The sequence below is a fragment of the Gobio gobio genome, assembly GCF_949357685.1.
Source record: "Gobio gobio genome assembly, chromosome: 19".
Lineage (NCBI taxonomy): Eukaryota > Metazoa > Chordata > Actinopteri > Cypriniformes > Gobionidae > Gobio > Gobio gobio.
This window is the reverse complement of record NC_137112.1, coordinates 1,513,254-1,525,753: the sequence shown is the minus strand read 5'-3', so window position 1 is coordinate 1,525,753 and position 12,500 is coordinate 1,513,254. Positions and strand designations below refer to the sequence as shown.

The 12,500-nt window shown below is 34.5% G+C and overlaps 3 protein-coding genes across 5 annotated transcripts in view; 2 read left to right on the top strand and 1 right to left on the bottom strand.

The window, feature by feature from the left end:
* Positions 1-7,242, top strand: part of orc2 (origin recognition complex, subunit 2) — a 38,662-nt gene extending 31,420 nt beyond the window's left edge. The window contains exons 16-17 of one of the 3 annotated variants that reach the window (XM_079845154.1): positions 1,251-1,374; positions 6,837-7,242. In XM_079845154.1, the coding sequence (XP_079701280.1) occupies positions 1,251-1,334 (84 nt within the window). In that variant the 3' untranslated portion in view covers positions 1,335-1,374; positions 6,837-7,242. Of the gene's footprint in view, positions 1-1,250; positions 1,490-6,836 lie in introns of those variants that run through there. The other 2 variants (XR_013818614.1, XM_079845153.1) reach the window with 2 other exon arrangements.
* LOC307143521 (cilia- and flagella-associated protein 410-like) lies at positions 2,585-10,880 on the bottom strand. Its single transcript, XM_079845156.1, has 7 exons — positions 10,749-10,880; positions 10,591-10,609; positions 9,801-9,847; positions 9,489-9,721; positions 6,997-7,144; positions 6,826-6,922; positions 2,585-2,844 (listed from the first exon to the last, which is right to left on the bottom strand). The coding sequence occupies exons 1-7, from the start codon at positions 10,823-10,825 to the stop codon at positions 2,710-2,712; spliced, it is 756 nt and encodes a 251-aa protein (XP_079701282.1). The 5' UTR covers positions 10,826-10,880; the 3' UTR covers positions 2,585-2,709.
* A 472-nt stretch (positions 10,881-11,352) lies between these two features.
* Positions 11,353-12,500, top strand: part of LOC307143129 (ATP-dependent 6-phosphofructokinase, liver type-like) — a 61,908-nt gene continuing 60,760 nt past the window's right edge. The window contains exon 1 of the mRNA XM_079844434.1: positions 11,353-11,538. Coding sequence (XP_079700560.1) covers positions 11,454-11,538 — 85 coding nt within the window. The 5' untranslated portion in view covers positions 11,353-11,453. The remainder of the gene's footprint in view (positions 11,539-12,500) is intronic.

Here is a 12,500-nt window from a genome sequence, read left to right as displayed (position 1 = left end):
ACGACAACCCGTCAAAATAAAAGTCCAGTTTAACAGTAATTGTGACAGGATTAATGTTGTACAGAAGAGCTACGTCTCAATTTAATAATAATATATGCATTTAATTTATACAGTGAAGAATATGCAGTGCTATTTAACATTAAACCTACTTAAAAAGCACTGTTTATTTCATATTATATATATATATATATATAAAAAAAATTAGGGCTGTCAAAAGATTAATCGCATCCAAAATAAACGTTTGTGTTTACATAATATATGTGTGTGTACTCTGTTAATTATTATTTATATATAAATACACACACACATTCATATATATATTTAAGAAATATTTGCATGTATATACATTTATATAATCTATAATATATATAAATATAAATGTTTTATATATAAAAATAACTTTTTTTTCTTAAATATATACATGCTTGTGTGTGTATTTATATATAAATAATAATTAACAGAGTACACACACATATATTATGTAAACACAAACGTTTATTTTGGATGCGATTAATCGCGATTAATCTTTTGACAGCCCTAATATAAACATGTATATTTATGTTGGCCTGGTGAATGTTAAAAGGATCCAGTGTATGTTCATTAGATTATAATTGTTTGATAATGCAGATATAAACTAGCTAGTCGGCTATGAGTTAATGTTTTTGTTTTTACTTTAAAAACTCTATTTTAAATGACAATTTCAAATAAGAGCGCAAGTGACAAATATCGGTATTGGCCAATAATTGCTTGTTAAAATCGGTATCGCCCCCAAAAGATCATATCAGTGCGTCCCTACTTTATATTTTAGGATATTTAAACACACATGCAGTGAAGATGATGTAGGCGTCGCCTGGAACACGTGTGTGTGTGGCTATTAATGATTAATATATATATTTAATGAAAATGAAAAGAGGCAGAGGTGTTTTATGACATATTTCTCCAGGAATGGCTTGAACGCGCGTCTATTTCGCTTCAAACTCTCGATTAATACACACATCCAATTCACACGAATGGATTGAAAATGTTCAAGCGTCCGACTAGACGTGATTCTGACGCTCTAGAGCTGAAGATTCATCAACTCAAGCTTGAGCTTCACTGTCACATTTACAATAAACAAACGTGATATTATTAGCAACTGCATTTATTAACAAAACTTTAACGTTATGATAAATATAATTAATAACTGAAGTGATCACTAAAGGTGTGTGTGTGTGTGTGTGTGTGTGTGTGTGTGTGTGTGTGTGTGTCAGGGCACAGATGGCGTGGAGTATCTCCTCATCCCGGTGGATAACGCCACGCTGACGGACTTCCTGGAGAAAAGCCATGAGGATTGAAACAGACGATAACTCACGTCCTCATCAGTGATTGGTTCAGGTTTAAATGACACTCAATTCCTGTTTTTGCTATTTGTGTACAGTATTCTGTAAAATTGTGTAGATTATGATGGAAACAATAAATATTCTCGTGCACCTGAATTTATTTACATAGAAAAATACATTCTCGTGTGTATTATTTCAACACATTAAGATTTCTTACACTTCATCACAAAGAAAAGTTTCTCCAAAACGGGAAAGTGTTTGAGTTAGAAGAGGAAAAGGCCACTTGGTCACGCTCGACATCATCATCATCATCATCATCATATCTGAGACTAACGTCAAACACATCACTGATTATACAACACTCTACAATAAGGCTTCATTTATCAACATTAATGCATCACTTAAAGGATGAGTTCACATTTAGATAAGCTTTTGCTGATAGTTTCCTCACCCTCATGTCATCAAGATGTCCATGTCTTTCTTTCTGCAGTCGAACAGAAATGAAGGTTTTGGATGAAAACAGTCCAGGGTTTTTCTCCATATAATGGACTTCAATGGGACCCAAACGGTTCAAATGACAGTTTCAGTGCAGCTTTAAACGACACCAGATGATGAATAAGGGTCTGATCTAGACAAACCATCAGCTTCTGAGAGAAACCCAGCAGTATTTATGATATTATTTTACCTCTTATCAGACGAGCGTGATCATCTCTGAGCTCAGACATAACTTCCGCTTGGTGAGGTCAAATACGAGCGTGGTCATAGATGTATACATAGATGCCTCATTAGTGCCTGCACAGATCAGTAGAATGAGGCATCTACTATCAATATATCTATGACCACGCTCGTATTTGACCTCACTCTCCGGAAGTTATGGCTGAGCTCAGAGATGATCACGCTCGTCTGATAAGAGGTAAAATAATATCATAAATACTGCTGGGTTTCTCTCAGAAGCTGATGGTTTGTCTAGATCAGACCCTTATTCATCATCTGGTGTCGTTTAAAGCTGCACTGAAACTGACCCGTTTGGGGCCCATTGAAGTCCATTATATGGAGAAAACCCTGGACTGTTTTCATCCAAAACCTTCATTTCTTTTCGACTGCAGAAAGAAAGACATGGACATCTTGATGACATGAGGGTGAGTAAACTATCAGCAAAAGTTTATTTAAAAGTGAAATAATCCTTTAATATGAACAATATCATTCTTCGTTCATTTCAACATTAACTAATGCATTTAAATCAGAAGTTAACATGAATTAACTGTATTTTTACATGAACAACCGATAAAAGCAGTAAGAATTATACAGCTCATGTTAGCAAATGCTTTAACAAATAAAGCCTCATAGTAAGTGTCAGTGTGTGTGTGTGTGTGTGTGTGTGTGTGTGTGTTCACGAGCAGATGGGAGAAGTGTCTCTCTGTCGACTGTGTGATCTGAGTTTGCTCTCTGTGATGGACTGAACCATCCTCAGCTCCTCCATGTCCAGATCCTTCAGCAGGAGCAGAACCGCCTCCAGTGTGTGACTCTGAAACACACACACACACACACACACACACACACACACACACACACCAGCTGCACATGAGCACTGCAGTTTGGACTGAGATATCGATATGGATCTTGATTCAGTATCAGTTCACATGTGTATATTCTACTGTACAGGAAACACACGTTTGCCTCAGCACTATTTTAAACATTTCTTGGGTTAAATTATGTGCTCGCATGCATTAATATTCACACGTGTGTGCTTCTAGAATTATCATAAACAGCTGTAGCACACAATCCCAGACCCTAAATATATCACACACTCTCCCTGATCATTAACAATATTAGGAGTTATTAACGTTTTAAAATTTCACATTTAAAGAAATCTAGTGTTTGATCATATCTAAATATTTATTAAAATGCAAAACTGCAATATTTTGAGCAACTAGATTAGACACATGTATATTTATTAAAGAGCCATAAAGGCACCTATATTATATTATATTATATTTCCAGCCACATAATGACTCTAATTCTCCTCTTTGCATTGTAATTATCTATTTTAATCTTAATTACTACACTGATTGTAAAATAAATCATACAAATATTAGAAGAAAAATATTTTAAGTGGTCATTAATTGACAATAATTATTGCACAAATAGTATTTAGTACCAAAAGATATCCTCAAAATATTCAATAAATATTATTGAACTGAAATATACTCATTGATGGTCAAATTAAATAAATGTTCTATGAGTGTGACTAATTAATGAGGAATACCTGAGGGCTAAACACAATAAAAACATTAACATTAATGTTCACAATGTTGATCTCCATCACTCTCCATAATATAATAATCCTGTAAATATGGTTGATGTAATAATCAAGTCATTCACATTCACTGACTCAGATCTAGAAGTGTTGAGCTCGTGAAACACACACCAGGAGACGAGAGTCACAACAACACCTCTGGCTTTAACTGTTAGGCCACATTAGCGCAAAAATTATATTTATTGTTTAAATTTCGCATTAAAACTTTAAAAATCTAAATCCTTTAGCCCTATCCGCACGGGATTAGTATGATCTGTGGACCTCTGGTGAATTGTAATAATTGCAGAGAATGTCTGTGATCTTAATCCCGTGCGAATCGGCAATGTCTGTGATTTGTAAAATAAAAATTCCCCCGCAAATGGCCTGCCATATTTCACCAAACACGAGGTCCAGTGATAATATTAGTCCTGTGTGAATCGGCATCTGTGATTTGGCCGGGATTAGGCGGATCATAAATAATTTTTGCAATGTTTTTGTTTCCTGTGCGCATTTTTATCGTTATCTTTCACGAAGAATAGAGCTAGGCTGCATATAATGCGCACCGTCGAATTCCCGCGCGGATTATACTTTAACTTTAGAATGAGCAATTTGGGAGTAAATTGCTTGAATGTGTTTAATATTATTCTTCATGAAAAACACAAAAACAGAACATATGACAAACTCGCTTAAATGGGCGCTTTTACATTTAGCTTTGAAACTGAATCTTCCGTCGGATGTTGTTATTATTGCGCAGTTCAGTTTTTAATTGCGTCTGTTCTCCAACTGAACTAAATTATTTGTATTACTATAAAACAATCAAAATGATATTGATACGGCTGTTTATAATTTCATACAGCTATATCTATAACGAAAAAACTTTTACATGTCTTGACATCATATCCGGGAGTTAAATCACAGGCTTGCTTATCCCGTGCGAATGTGCCGCGCAAAACTCAGATGTGGAGGGGGTCATTTCTAAATCACACGAGGTCCAGATACAACTAATCCCCTGCGAATAGGGCTTAAGTTTAATATCAAAAGCAGATTTGGCAGTTTGCCGTGAGATTAAGTTGGGCAGAGTGAGAGCGTTAGACTGAGCCTGGAAGTATGAGAGTTGGCAACCCTGCGCATTACAAGTAACAGCAGTATGTAATCAGATTACTTTTTGATGTAACGAGTAAAGTAACGCATTACAAGCAGTGTTGGGCACGTTACTTTAAAAAAGTAATTAGTTATAGTTACTAGTTACTTCTTACGAATAGTGTGTGTGTGTGAACCATAGACCGTGAAAAAAATAGGTGTGAACTCAACCTATCAACTTCAACCTTGTCTCCCACCCACCAATCATCATCAGTTATGTGTACCACCGCACCCACCCCCAACACGCATGGCTGGTGCGCGCGCGCACACACACACACACACACACACGTTGCAGGTCCAACTGACAGAGAGCCTGTTCGGATGAAAAGCGCTTCAGTGAGCTCAATTATAGTAACACAACTAACGCCGCATTTTTTTCCTCAGTAACGCTAACGGCATTGTAACGGGAGAAAAAGTAATTTGTTTGATTACTCGTTACTGAAAAAAATAATTCCGTTAGTAACGCCGTTATTCCCATCACTGATTACAAGTAACGTGCATTATGTAATCAGATTACTTTGTAACGAGCAAAGTAACGCATTACAAGTCACGTGCATTATGTAATCAGATTACTTTGTAACGAGTAAAGTAACGCAGTACAAGTAACGTGCATTATGTAATCAGATTACTTTTTGATGTAACAAGTAAAGTAACGCATTACAAGTAACGTACATTATGTAATCAGATTACTTTTTGATGTAACAAGTAAAGTAACTCATTACAAGTAACGTGCATTATGTAATCAGATTACTTTTTGATGTAACAAGTAAAGTAACTCATTACAAGTAACGTACATTATGTAATCAGATTACTTTTTGATGTAACAAGTAAAGTAACGCATTACAAGTAACGTACATTATGTAATCAGATTACTTTTTGATGTAACGAGTAAAGTAACTCATTACAAGTAACGTGCATTATGTAATCAGATTACTTTTTGATGTAACAAGTAAAGTAACGCATTACAAGTAACGTGCATTATGTAATCAGATTACTTTTTGATGTAACGAGTAAAGTAACGCATTACAAGTCACATGCATTATGTAATCAGATTACTTTTTGATGTAACGAGTAAAGTAACTCATTACAAGTAACGTACATTATGTAATCAGATTACTTTTTGATGTAACAAGTAAAGTAACTCATTACAAGTAACGTACATTATGTAATCAGATTACTTTTTGATGTAACAAGTAAAGTAACTCATTACAAGTAACGTACATTATGTAATCAGATTACTTTTTGATGTAACAAGTAAAGTAACTCATTACAAGTAACGTACATTATGTAATCAGATTACTTTTTGATGTAACGAGTAAAGTAACTCATTACAAGTAACGTACATTATGTAATCAGATTACTTTTTGATGTAACAAGTAAAGTAACTCATTACAAGTAACGTACATTATGTAATCAGATTACTTTTTGATGTAACAAGTAAAGTAACGCATTACAAGTCACATGCATTATGTAATCAGATTACTTTTTGATGTAACGAGTAAAGTAACTCATTACAAGTAACGTACATTATGTAATCAGATTACTTTTTGATGTAACAAGTAAAGTAACTCATTACAAGTAACGTACATTATGTAATCAGATTACTTTTTGATGTAACAAGTAAAGTAACTCATTACAAGTAACGTGCATTATGTAATCAGATTACTTTTTGATGTAACGAGTAAAGTAACGCATTACAAGTAACGTACATTATGTAATCAGATTACTTTTTGATGTAACAAGTAAAGTAACTCATTACAAGTAACGTACATTATGTAATCAGATTACTTTTAGATGTAACGAGTATATTATAACGAATATTCAAGTTACTTTTTCAAAAATACATAACTGCATTTAAAAATGTGCTCATTAAAACTTCAAAGTAAAAAACACCAGGAAGAGCCTCATCCAGAGCAAATGTGTTACGCTTTCCATAAAAAGTAACGTAATTGGGGAAGTAACAAATTACTTTTAAAAGTGAACTTTCCCCAACTCTGCATATGATCTTGTGTTGAACGAGACCTCTGTGTGTGTGTGTGTGTGTGTGTGTGTGTGTGTGTCGGTTTGTACCTTCCTCTTAGACGCGTCTCCGGCCTCTCGCGGGGACGATAGCGATGGGAACTTGTCTCGAGGCAGAAGTTTCATTCCCAGCTGAGCACGGATTTTACTGCACAGACATCAGTGTGTGTTCAGTTCCACATCCACAGAGCAAACACAGCAGAAACAAACACCAGATCTTACTTGGTTTCCTCCATACTGTAATTAAGAGGGTCGTTCTCGGAGTCTGCTTCTGTAAGGCCATTGGTTGAGCTGGTGGAGGCGGGGCCTGGAGGGCTCACAAGCTCCTCCCCTTCCTTTAATGCTTGTGTGAGTTCCTCCTCTGTAACCACTGACAGAACAAACTCATGAATATTCATATCTTTGAGCTATATATTACGTTATTGTACAACTAAACAAGGACGTTTTATAAATGAATTGATTATTTTCTGCTCATGGTTCATGATTTCATCTGTCATTATAACTACTCAAGTAATGTACATTATGTAATCAGATTACTTTTCGATGTAACAAGTAAAGTAACCCATTACAAGTAACGTGCATTATGTAATCAGATTACTTTTCGATGTAACAAGTAACCCATTACAAGTAACGTGCATTATGTAATCAGATTACTTTGATGTAACAAGTAAAGTAACACATTACAAGTAACATGCATTATGTAATCAGATTACTTTTTGATGTAACAAGTAAAGTAACCCATTACAAGTAACGTACATAATGTAATCAGATTACTTTTTGATGTAACGAGTAAAGTAACCCATTACAAGTAACAGCATTATGTAATCAGATTACTTTTTGATGTAACGAGTAAAGTAATGCATTACAAGTAACGTACATTATGTTATCAGATTACTTTGATGTAACAAGTAAAGTAACACATTACAAGTAACATGCATTATGTAATCAGATTACTTTTTGATGTAACAAGTAAAGTAACACATTACAAGTAACATGCATTATGTAATCAGATTACTTTTTGATGTAACAAGTAACCCATTACAAGTAACATGCATTATATAATCAGATTACTTTTTGATGTAACAAGTAACGCATTACAAGTAACATGCATTATGTAATCAGATTACTTTTTGATGTAACAAGTAACCCATTACAAGTAACGTGCATTATATAATCAGATTACTTTTTGATGTAACGAGTAAAGTAACACATTACAAGTAACATGCATTATGTAATCAGATTACTTTTTGATGTAACAAGTAACCCATTACAAGTAACGTGCATTATATAATCAGATTACTTTTTGATGTAACGAGTAAAGTAACACATTACAAGTAACATGCATTATGTAATCAGATTACTTTCTGATGTAACAAGTAAAGTAACTCATTACAAGTAACATGCATTATGTAATCAGATTACTTTTTGATGTAACAAGTAATGTAACCCATTACAAGTAACAGCATGTAATCAGATTACTTTCTGATGTAACAAGTAAAGTAACTCATTACAAGTAACATGCATTATGTAATCAGATTACTTTTTGATGTAACAAGTAAAGTAATGCATTACAAGTAACATGCATTATGTAATCAGATTACTTTTTGATGTAACCAGTAAAGTAACTCATTACAAGTAACGTGCATTATGTAATCAGATTACTTTTTGATGTAACAAGTAATGTAACCCATTACAAGTAACAGCATGTAATCAGATTACTTTCTGATGTAACAAGTAAAGTAACTCATTACAAGTAACATGCATTATGTAATCAGATTAATTTTTGATATAACGAGTAAAGTAACTCATTACAAGTAACATGCATTATGTAATCAGATTACTTTTTGATGTAACCAGTAAAGTAACTCATTACAAGTAACATGCATTATGTAATCAGATTACTTTTTGATATAACGAGTAAAGTAACTCATTACAAGTAACATACATTATGTAATCAGATTACTTTTTGATGTAACCAGTAAAGTAACTCATTACAAGTAACATTCATTATGTAATCAGATTACTTTTTTGATGTAACGAGTAAAGTAACCCATTACAAGTAACATACATTATGTAATCAGATTACTTTTTGATGTAACAAGTAATGTAACCCATTACAAGTAACAGCATGTAATCAGATTACTTTCTGATGTAACAGGTAAAGTAAGTCATTACAAGTAACATGCATTATGTAATCAGATTACTTTTTGATGTAACAAGTAAAGTAACGCATTACAAGTAACAGCATTATGTAATCAGATTACTTTTTGATGTAACGAGTAAAGTAACGCATTACAAGTAACGTGCATTATGTAATCAGATTACTTTTTGATATAACGAGTAAAGTAACTCATTACAAGTAACGTGCATTATGTAATCAGATTACTTTTTGATATAACGAGTAAAGTAACTCATTACAAGTAACATACATTATGTAATCAGATTACTTTTTGATGTAACCAGTAAAGTAACTCATTACAAGTAACATTCATTATGTAATCAGATTACTTTTTTGATGTAACGAGTAAAGTAACCCATTACAAGTAACATACATTATGTAATCAGATTACTTTTTGATGTAACAAGTAATGTAACCCATTACAAGTAACAGCATGTAATCAGATTACTTTCTGATGTAACAGGTAAAGTAAGTCATTACAAGTAACGTGCATTATGTAATGAGATTACTGTGATGTAGGAGTATCGTGCATTACCCTGGTTGTCTAGCTTGTGCAGTCCGGGCAGGTTTCTGATGACGGTCAGCCGGTATGTGCCCGGGTCAGTAGGGTCGCAGCACGGGTTCTCCGCCAGCCACAGGACCTTCAGACGGCTCAGCCCCTTCAGATGCTGGAGCTCGCACAGACTCTGGATGTTGTTGCGTCTCAGATAGAGCTCGCTGAGGTGCTGACAGGACGAGATGTGCTCCAGAGACGAGATGTGATTGGCACTGAGAGCACAGAGAGAGCCGCTGTCACAGATATATCATGAGATTATTATCGATTATTGCCAGAAAGCTCAAAACAAACCTCAGTGTGAGAACCTCCACATTAGGAATCTGCTCAAATATGGAGATCTGTGGGAAAAGGAACACATTTATATATACTACGGTGCTGAATGAATGTCATATTATATAATAGTTGGATATACTATGGCATATGAATATGGAAAACACATATATATATATATGTGTGTATATATATTAGGGCTGTCAAAAGATTAATCGCATCCAAAATAAAAGTTTGTGTTTACATAATATGTGTGTGTACTCTGTTAATTATTATTTATATATAAATACACACACACACGCATGTATATATTTAAGAAAAAAATATTATTTTTATATATAAAACATTTATATATATATTATAGATTAAATAAATGTATATACATGCAAATATTTCTTAAATATATACATGAATGTGTGTGTATTTATATATAAATAATAATTAACAGAGTACACATATTATGTAAACACAAACTTTTATTTTGGATGCGATTAATCGCGATTAATCTTTTGACAGACCTAATATATATATATATAAACACGTATAACAACAAACTTTTATGTTTATTGATCGATTTTACAGCAATAAAATTATGACATCACAGTCAAATTTCTGAGATAAAAATTGGAAACTGACATATTAGGTCAAAATTATGACTTTGTATATAACTAAGATTTACCTAAGCATGATTTTTGTTCTCATGTGGCAGAAATGCTCCTCCATAGCTAACAGTTTTGTGATATTATGGCATTTATTTGTAATATTATGGTATTTTAAACATTATAAATGAGAAAAAATATACAATACTCACGTCTGTCAGATTACAGCCCCTAAAAACACGAAGAAATGATTAGAGAAAACAGTTATTCAGCAAATATTTTCATTTTAAACGCACACATCTAACTTCAGACTACATGGAAAATCATAATAAACGACAGGCTAACCGCTAACAAACAGCAGAAAACACACCAGCAGTTTAATTTCTTCACACTCTCCAGGTCCGACGCTTTAGCCCGAGCCAGGACGAGTTTGCGGGTTAATTTCATGTTGATAAATGTTGAGGTTTTATTCGGAAATGCGTCAATATTGAACCCGATCGCGTCTGAACATCACATCGCTGCTGTCCGTCAGTCACTGCGCATGCGCATGCGCGTCACTCCGCGTCTATGACAACGGCTCAGTTCCGCGCGTCACCAGCAGAGCGCGGCAAAACACCTCAGATTCACCTCAGACCCGCAACAACAGATTATGTCAATGTTTTTCCAAACATAACATTAATATTTTAGCTCATTAACTTTTTTACGGTTAAAACATTACACATTATGCCATAAAATACGCTGATGCAGTCAGCGGGGTATATTTTTAAGGTTTGAATTGAGGAATTCACTGTTTATTCGAGCATTAATTGAACAATAGTTATTGTTTATACGTATAATTAGTTATAATGACTATAAGAACATTAGAGATAATTCGATGTTTTATCACTTAATTATTCGAAAACGAGCAGAAAAGTATAGCTCGAGACGTGAACGCGCAGAACAAAGAAGAGGCGGAGAGACGAGCGCGCGCCCCCGACACAATTCGTGCGCTGCGTACGGTGAATGTAAGGAGCTTTCACGGGAATCAGTGCGTGTGTTTTCCGCTGTTAACGGCTGATATCTGTGATCTTCCATCATGCACCATTTGGACTTTGAGAAGCTGCGGATGAGCGGCGCGGGGAAAGCCATCGCGGTTCTGACCAGCGGCGGGGACGCGCAGGGTAAACATCACAATAAACGCAAATATATAGTGCATTGACAGCTCACTCTACTTATACATTCTAAAACGGCGCTTGAGACGCATTTACACGCATGCACTCATGATGCACAGCATGCACATCTTCCATCTACTTCCTGCTGTAGAGGAATCCACTCGTGCACTTTCATGCGTTACTAACGCAATGTGTGTTTTCTCAGTTCTCTGTGATTCACAGGAGAATAAAGAGGCAGAAGTAATGCATGGACTGACTGTTATGTAACTCAATCTTTTATTCGTTCATGCAAATGTTTGTAAACAAAATTTGCATTGCGTAGGCATTATGTCGCTGTTGTTGCTGCATTAAAGGCGCAATATGTAAGATTTTTTAGGATTAGAATCTCCTCTAGATCAGTGTTATATATTGTGTTGACTTTATCCCAAATATGAATGTTTAAATCAGTGTGTGTGCGCCGCCCATCAGTGACATCATCCCGCGTGTTATTGTGCAGTAACCATGGCAACACTAATATCCGATGTGTTTTATTAGCCACTGTTTGGATCATTGATGGACAGAAACTCCTCATTGTTCTCCAGCTCAACACATTTAGTCTGATTGTGTAAATCTGCTGGTGTTGATTTACCCAGAATGCCATGTTTTACCCAGTGTTAATTTCGTTGACGAATAATTTTCGTCATGATTTTCGTCAACGACCTTTTTTCACTGACAAAAACGAGTCGATAACTAAATAAAAACTAGTGTTGGATGACAAAAACTATGACGAAAACTTACTGTCATTTTCGTCAACAAATAAAAGCAAGAGGAAAGTCACGCATTATATATTCGTTTTTGCTTACACAATAAACTGTATTTAATTTCATTCCCATTTAATTCATAGTCAGGAGGAAAGACCAGTATTTGACACATATTCAATAAAGTATCAGGGTTATAATAGTTCACTAAAACCATTAAAAAAATCTTCATTA

Bases quoted from the DNA above. Each gene is read 5' to 3' on its own strand.
- LOC307143521 (XM_079845156.1), bottom strand. From the start codon at position 10,825: ATGAAATTAACCCGCAAACTCGTCCTGGCTCGGGCTAAAGCGTCGGAC. The intron at 9,722-9,800 runs GTTTGTTTTGAG...CTGTGCTCTCAG, and splicing joins GTGGAGGTTCTCACACTGAG to TGCCAATCACATCTCGTCTC. The intron at 2,845-6,825 runs GTACAAACCGAC...TGTGTGTTTCAG, and splicing joins GAGACGCGTCTAAGAGGAAG to AGTCACACACTGGAGGCGGT.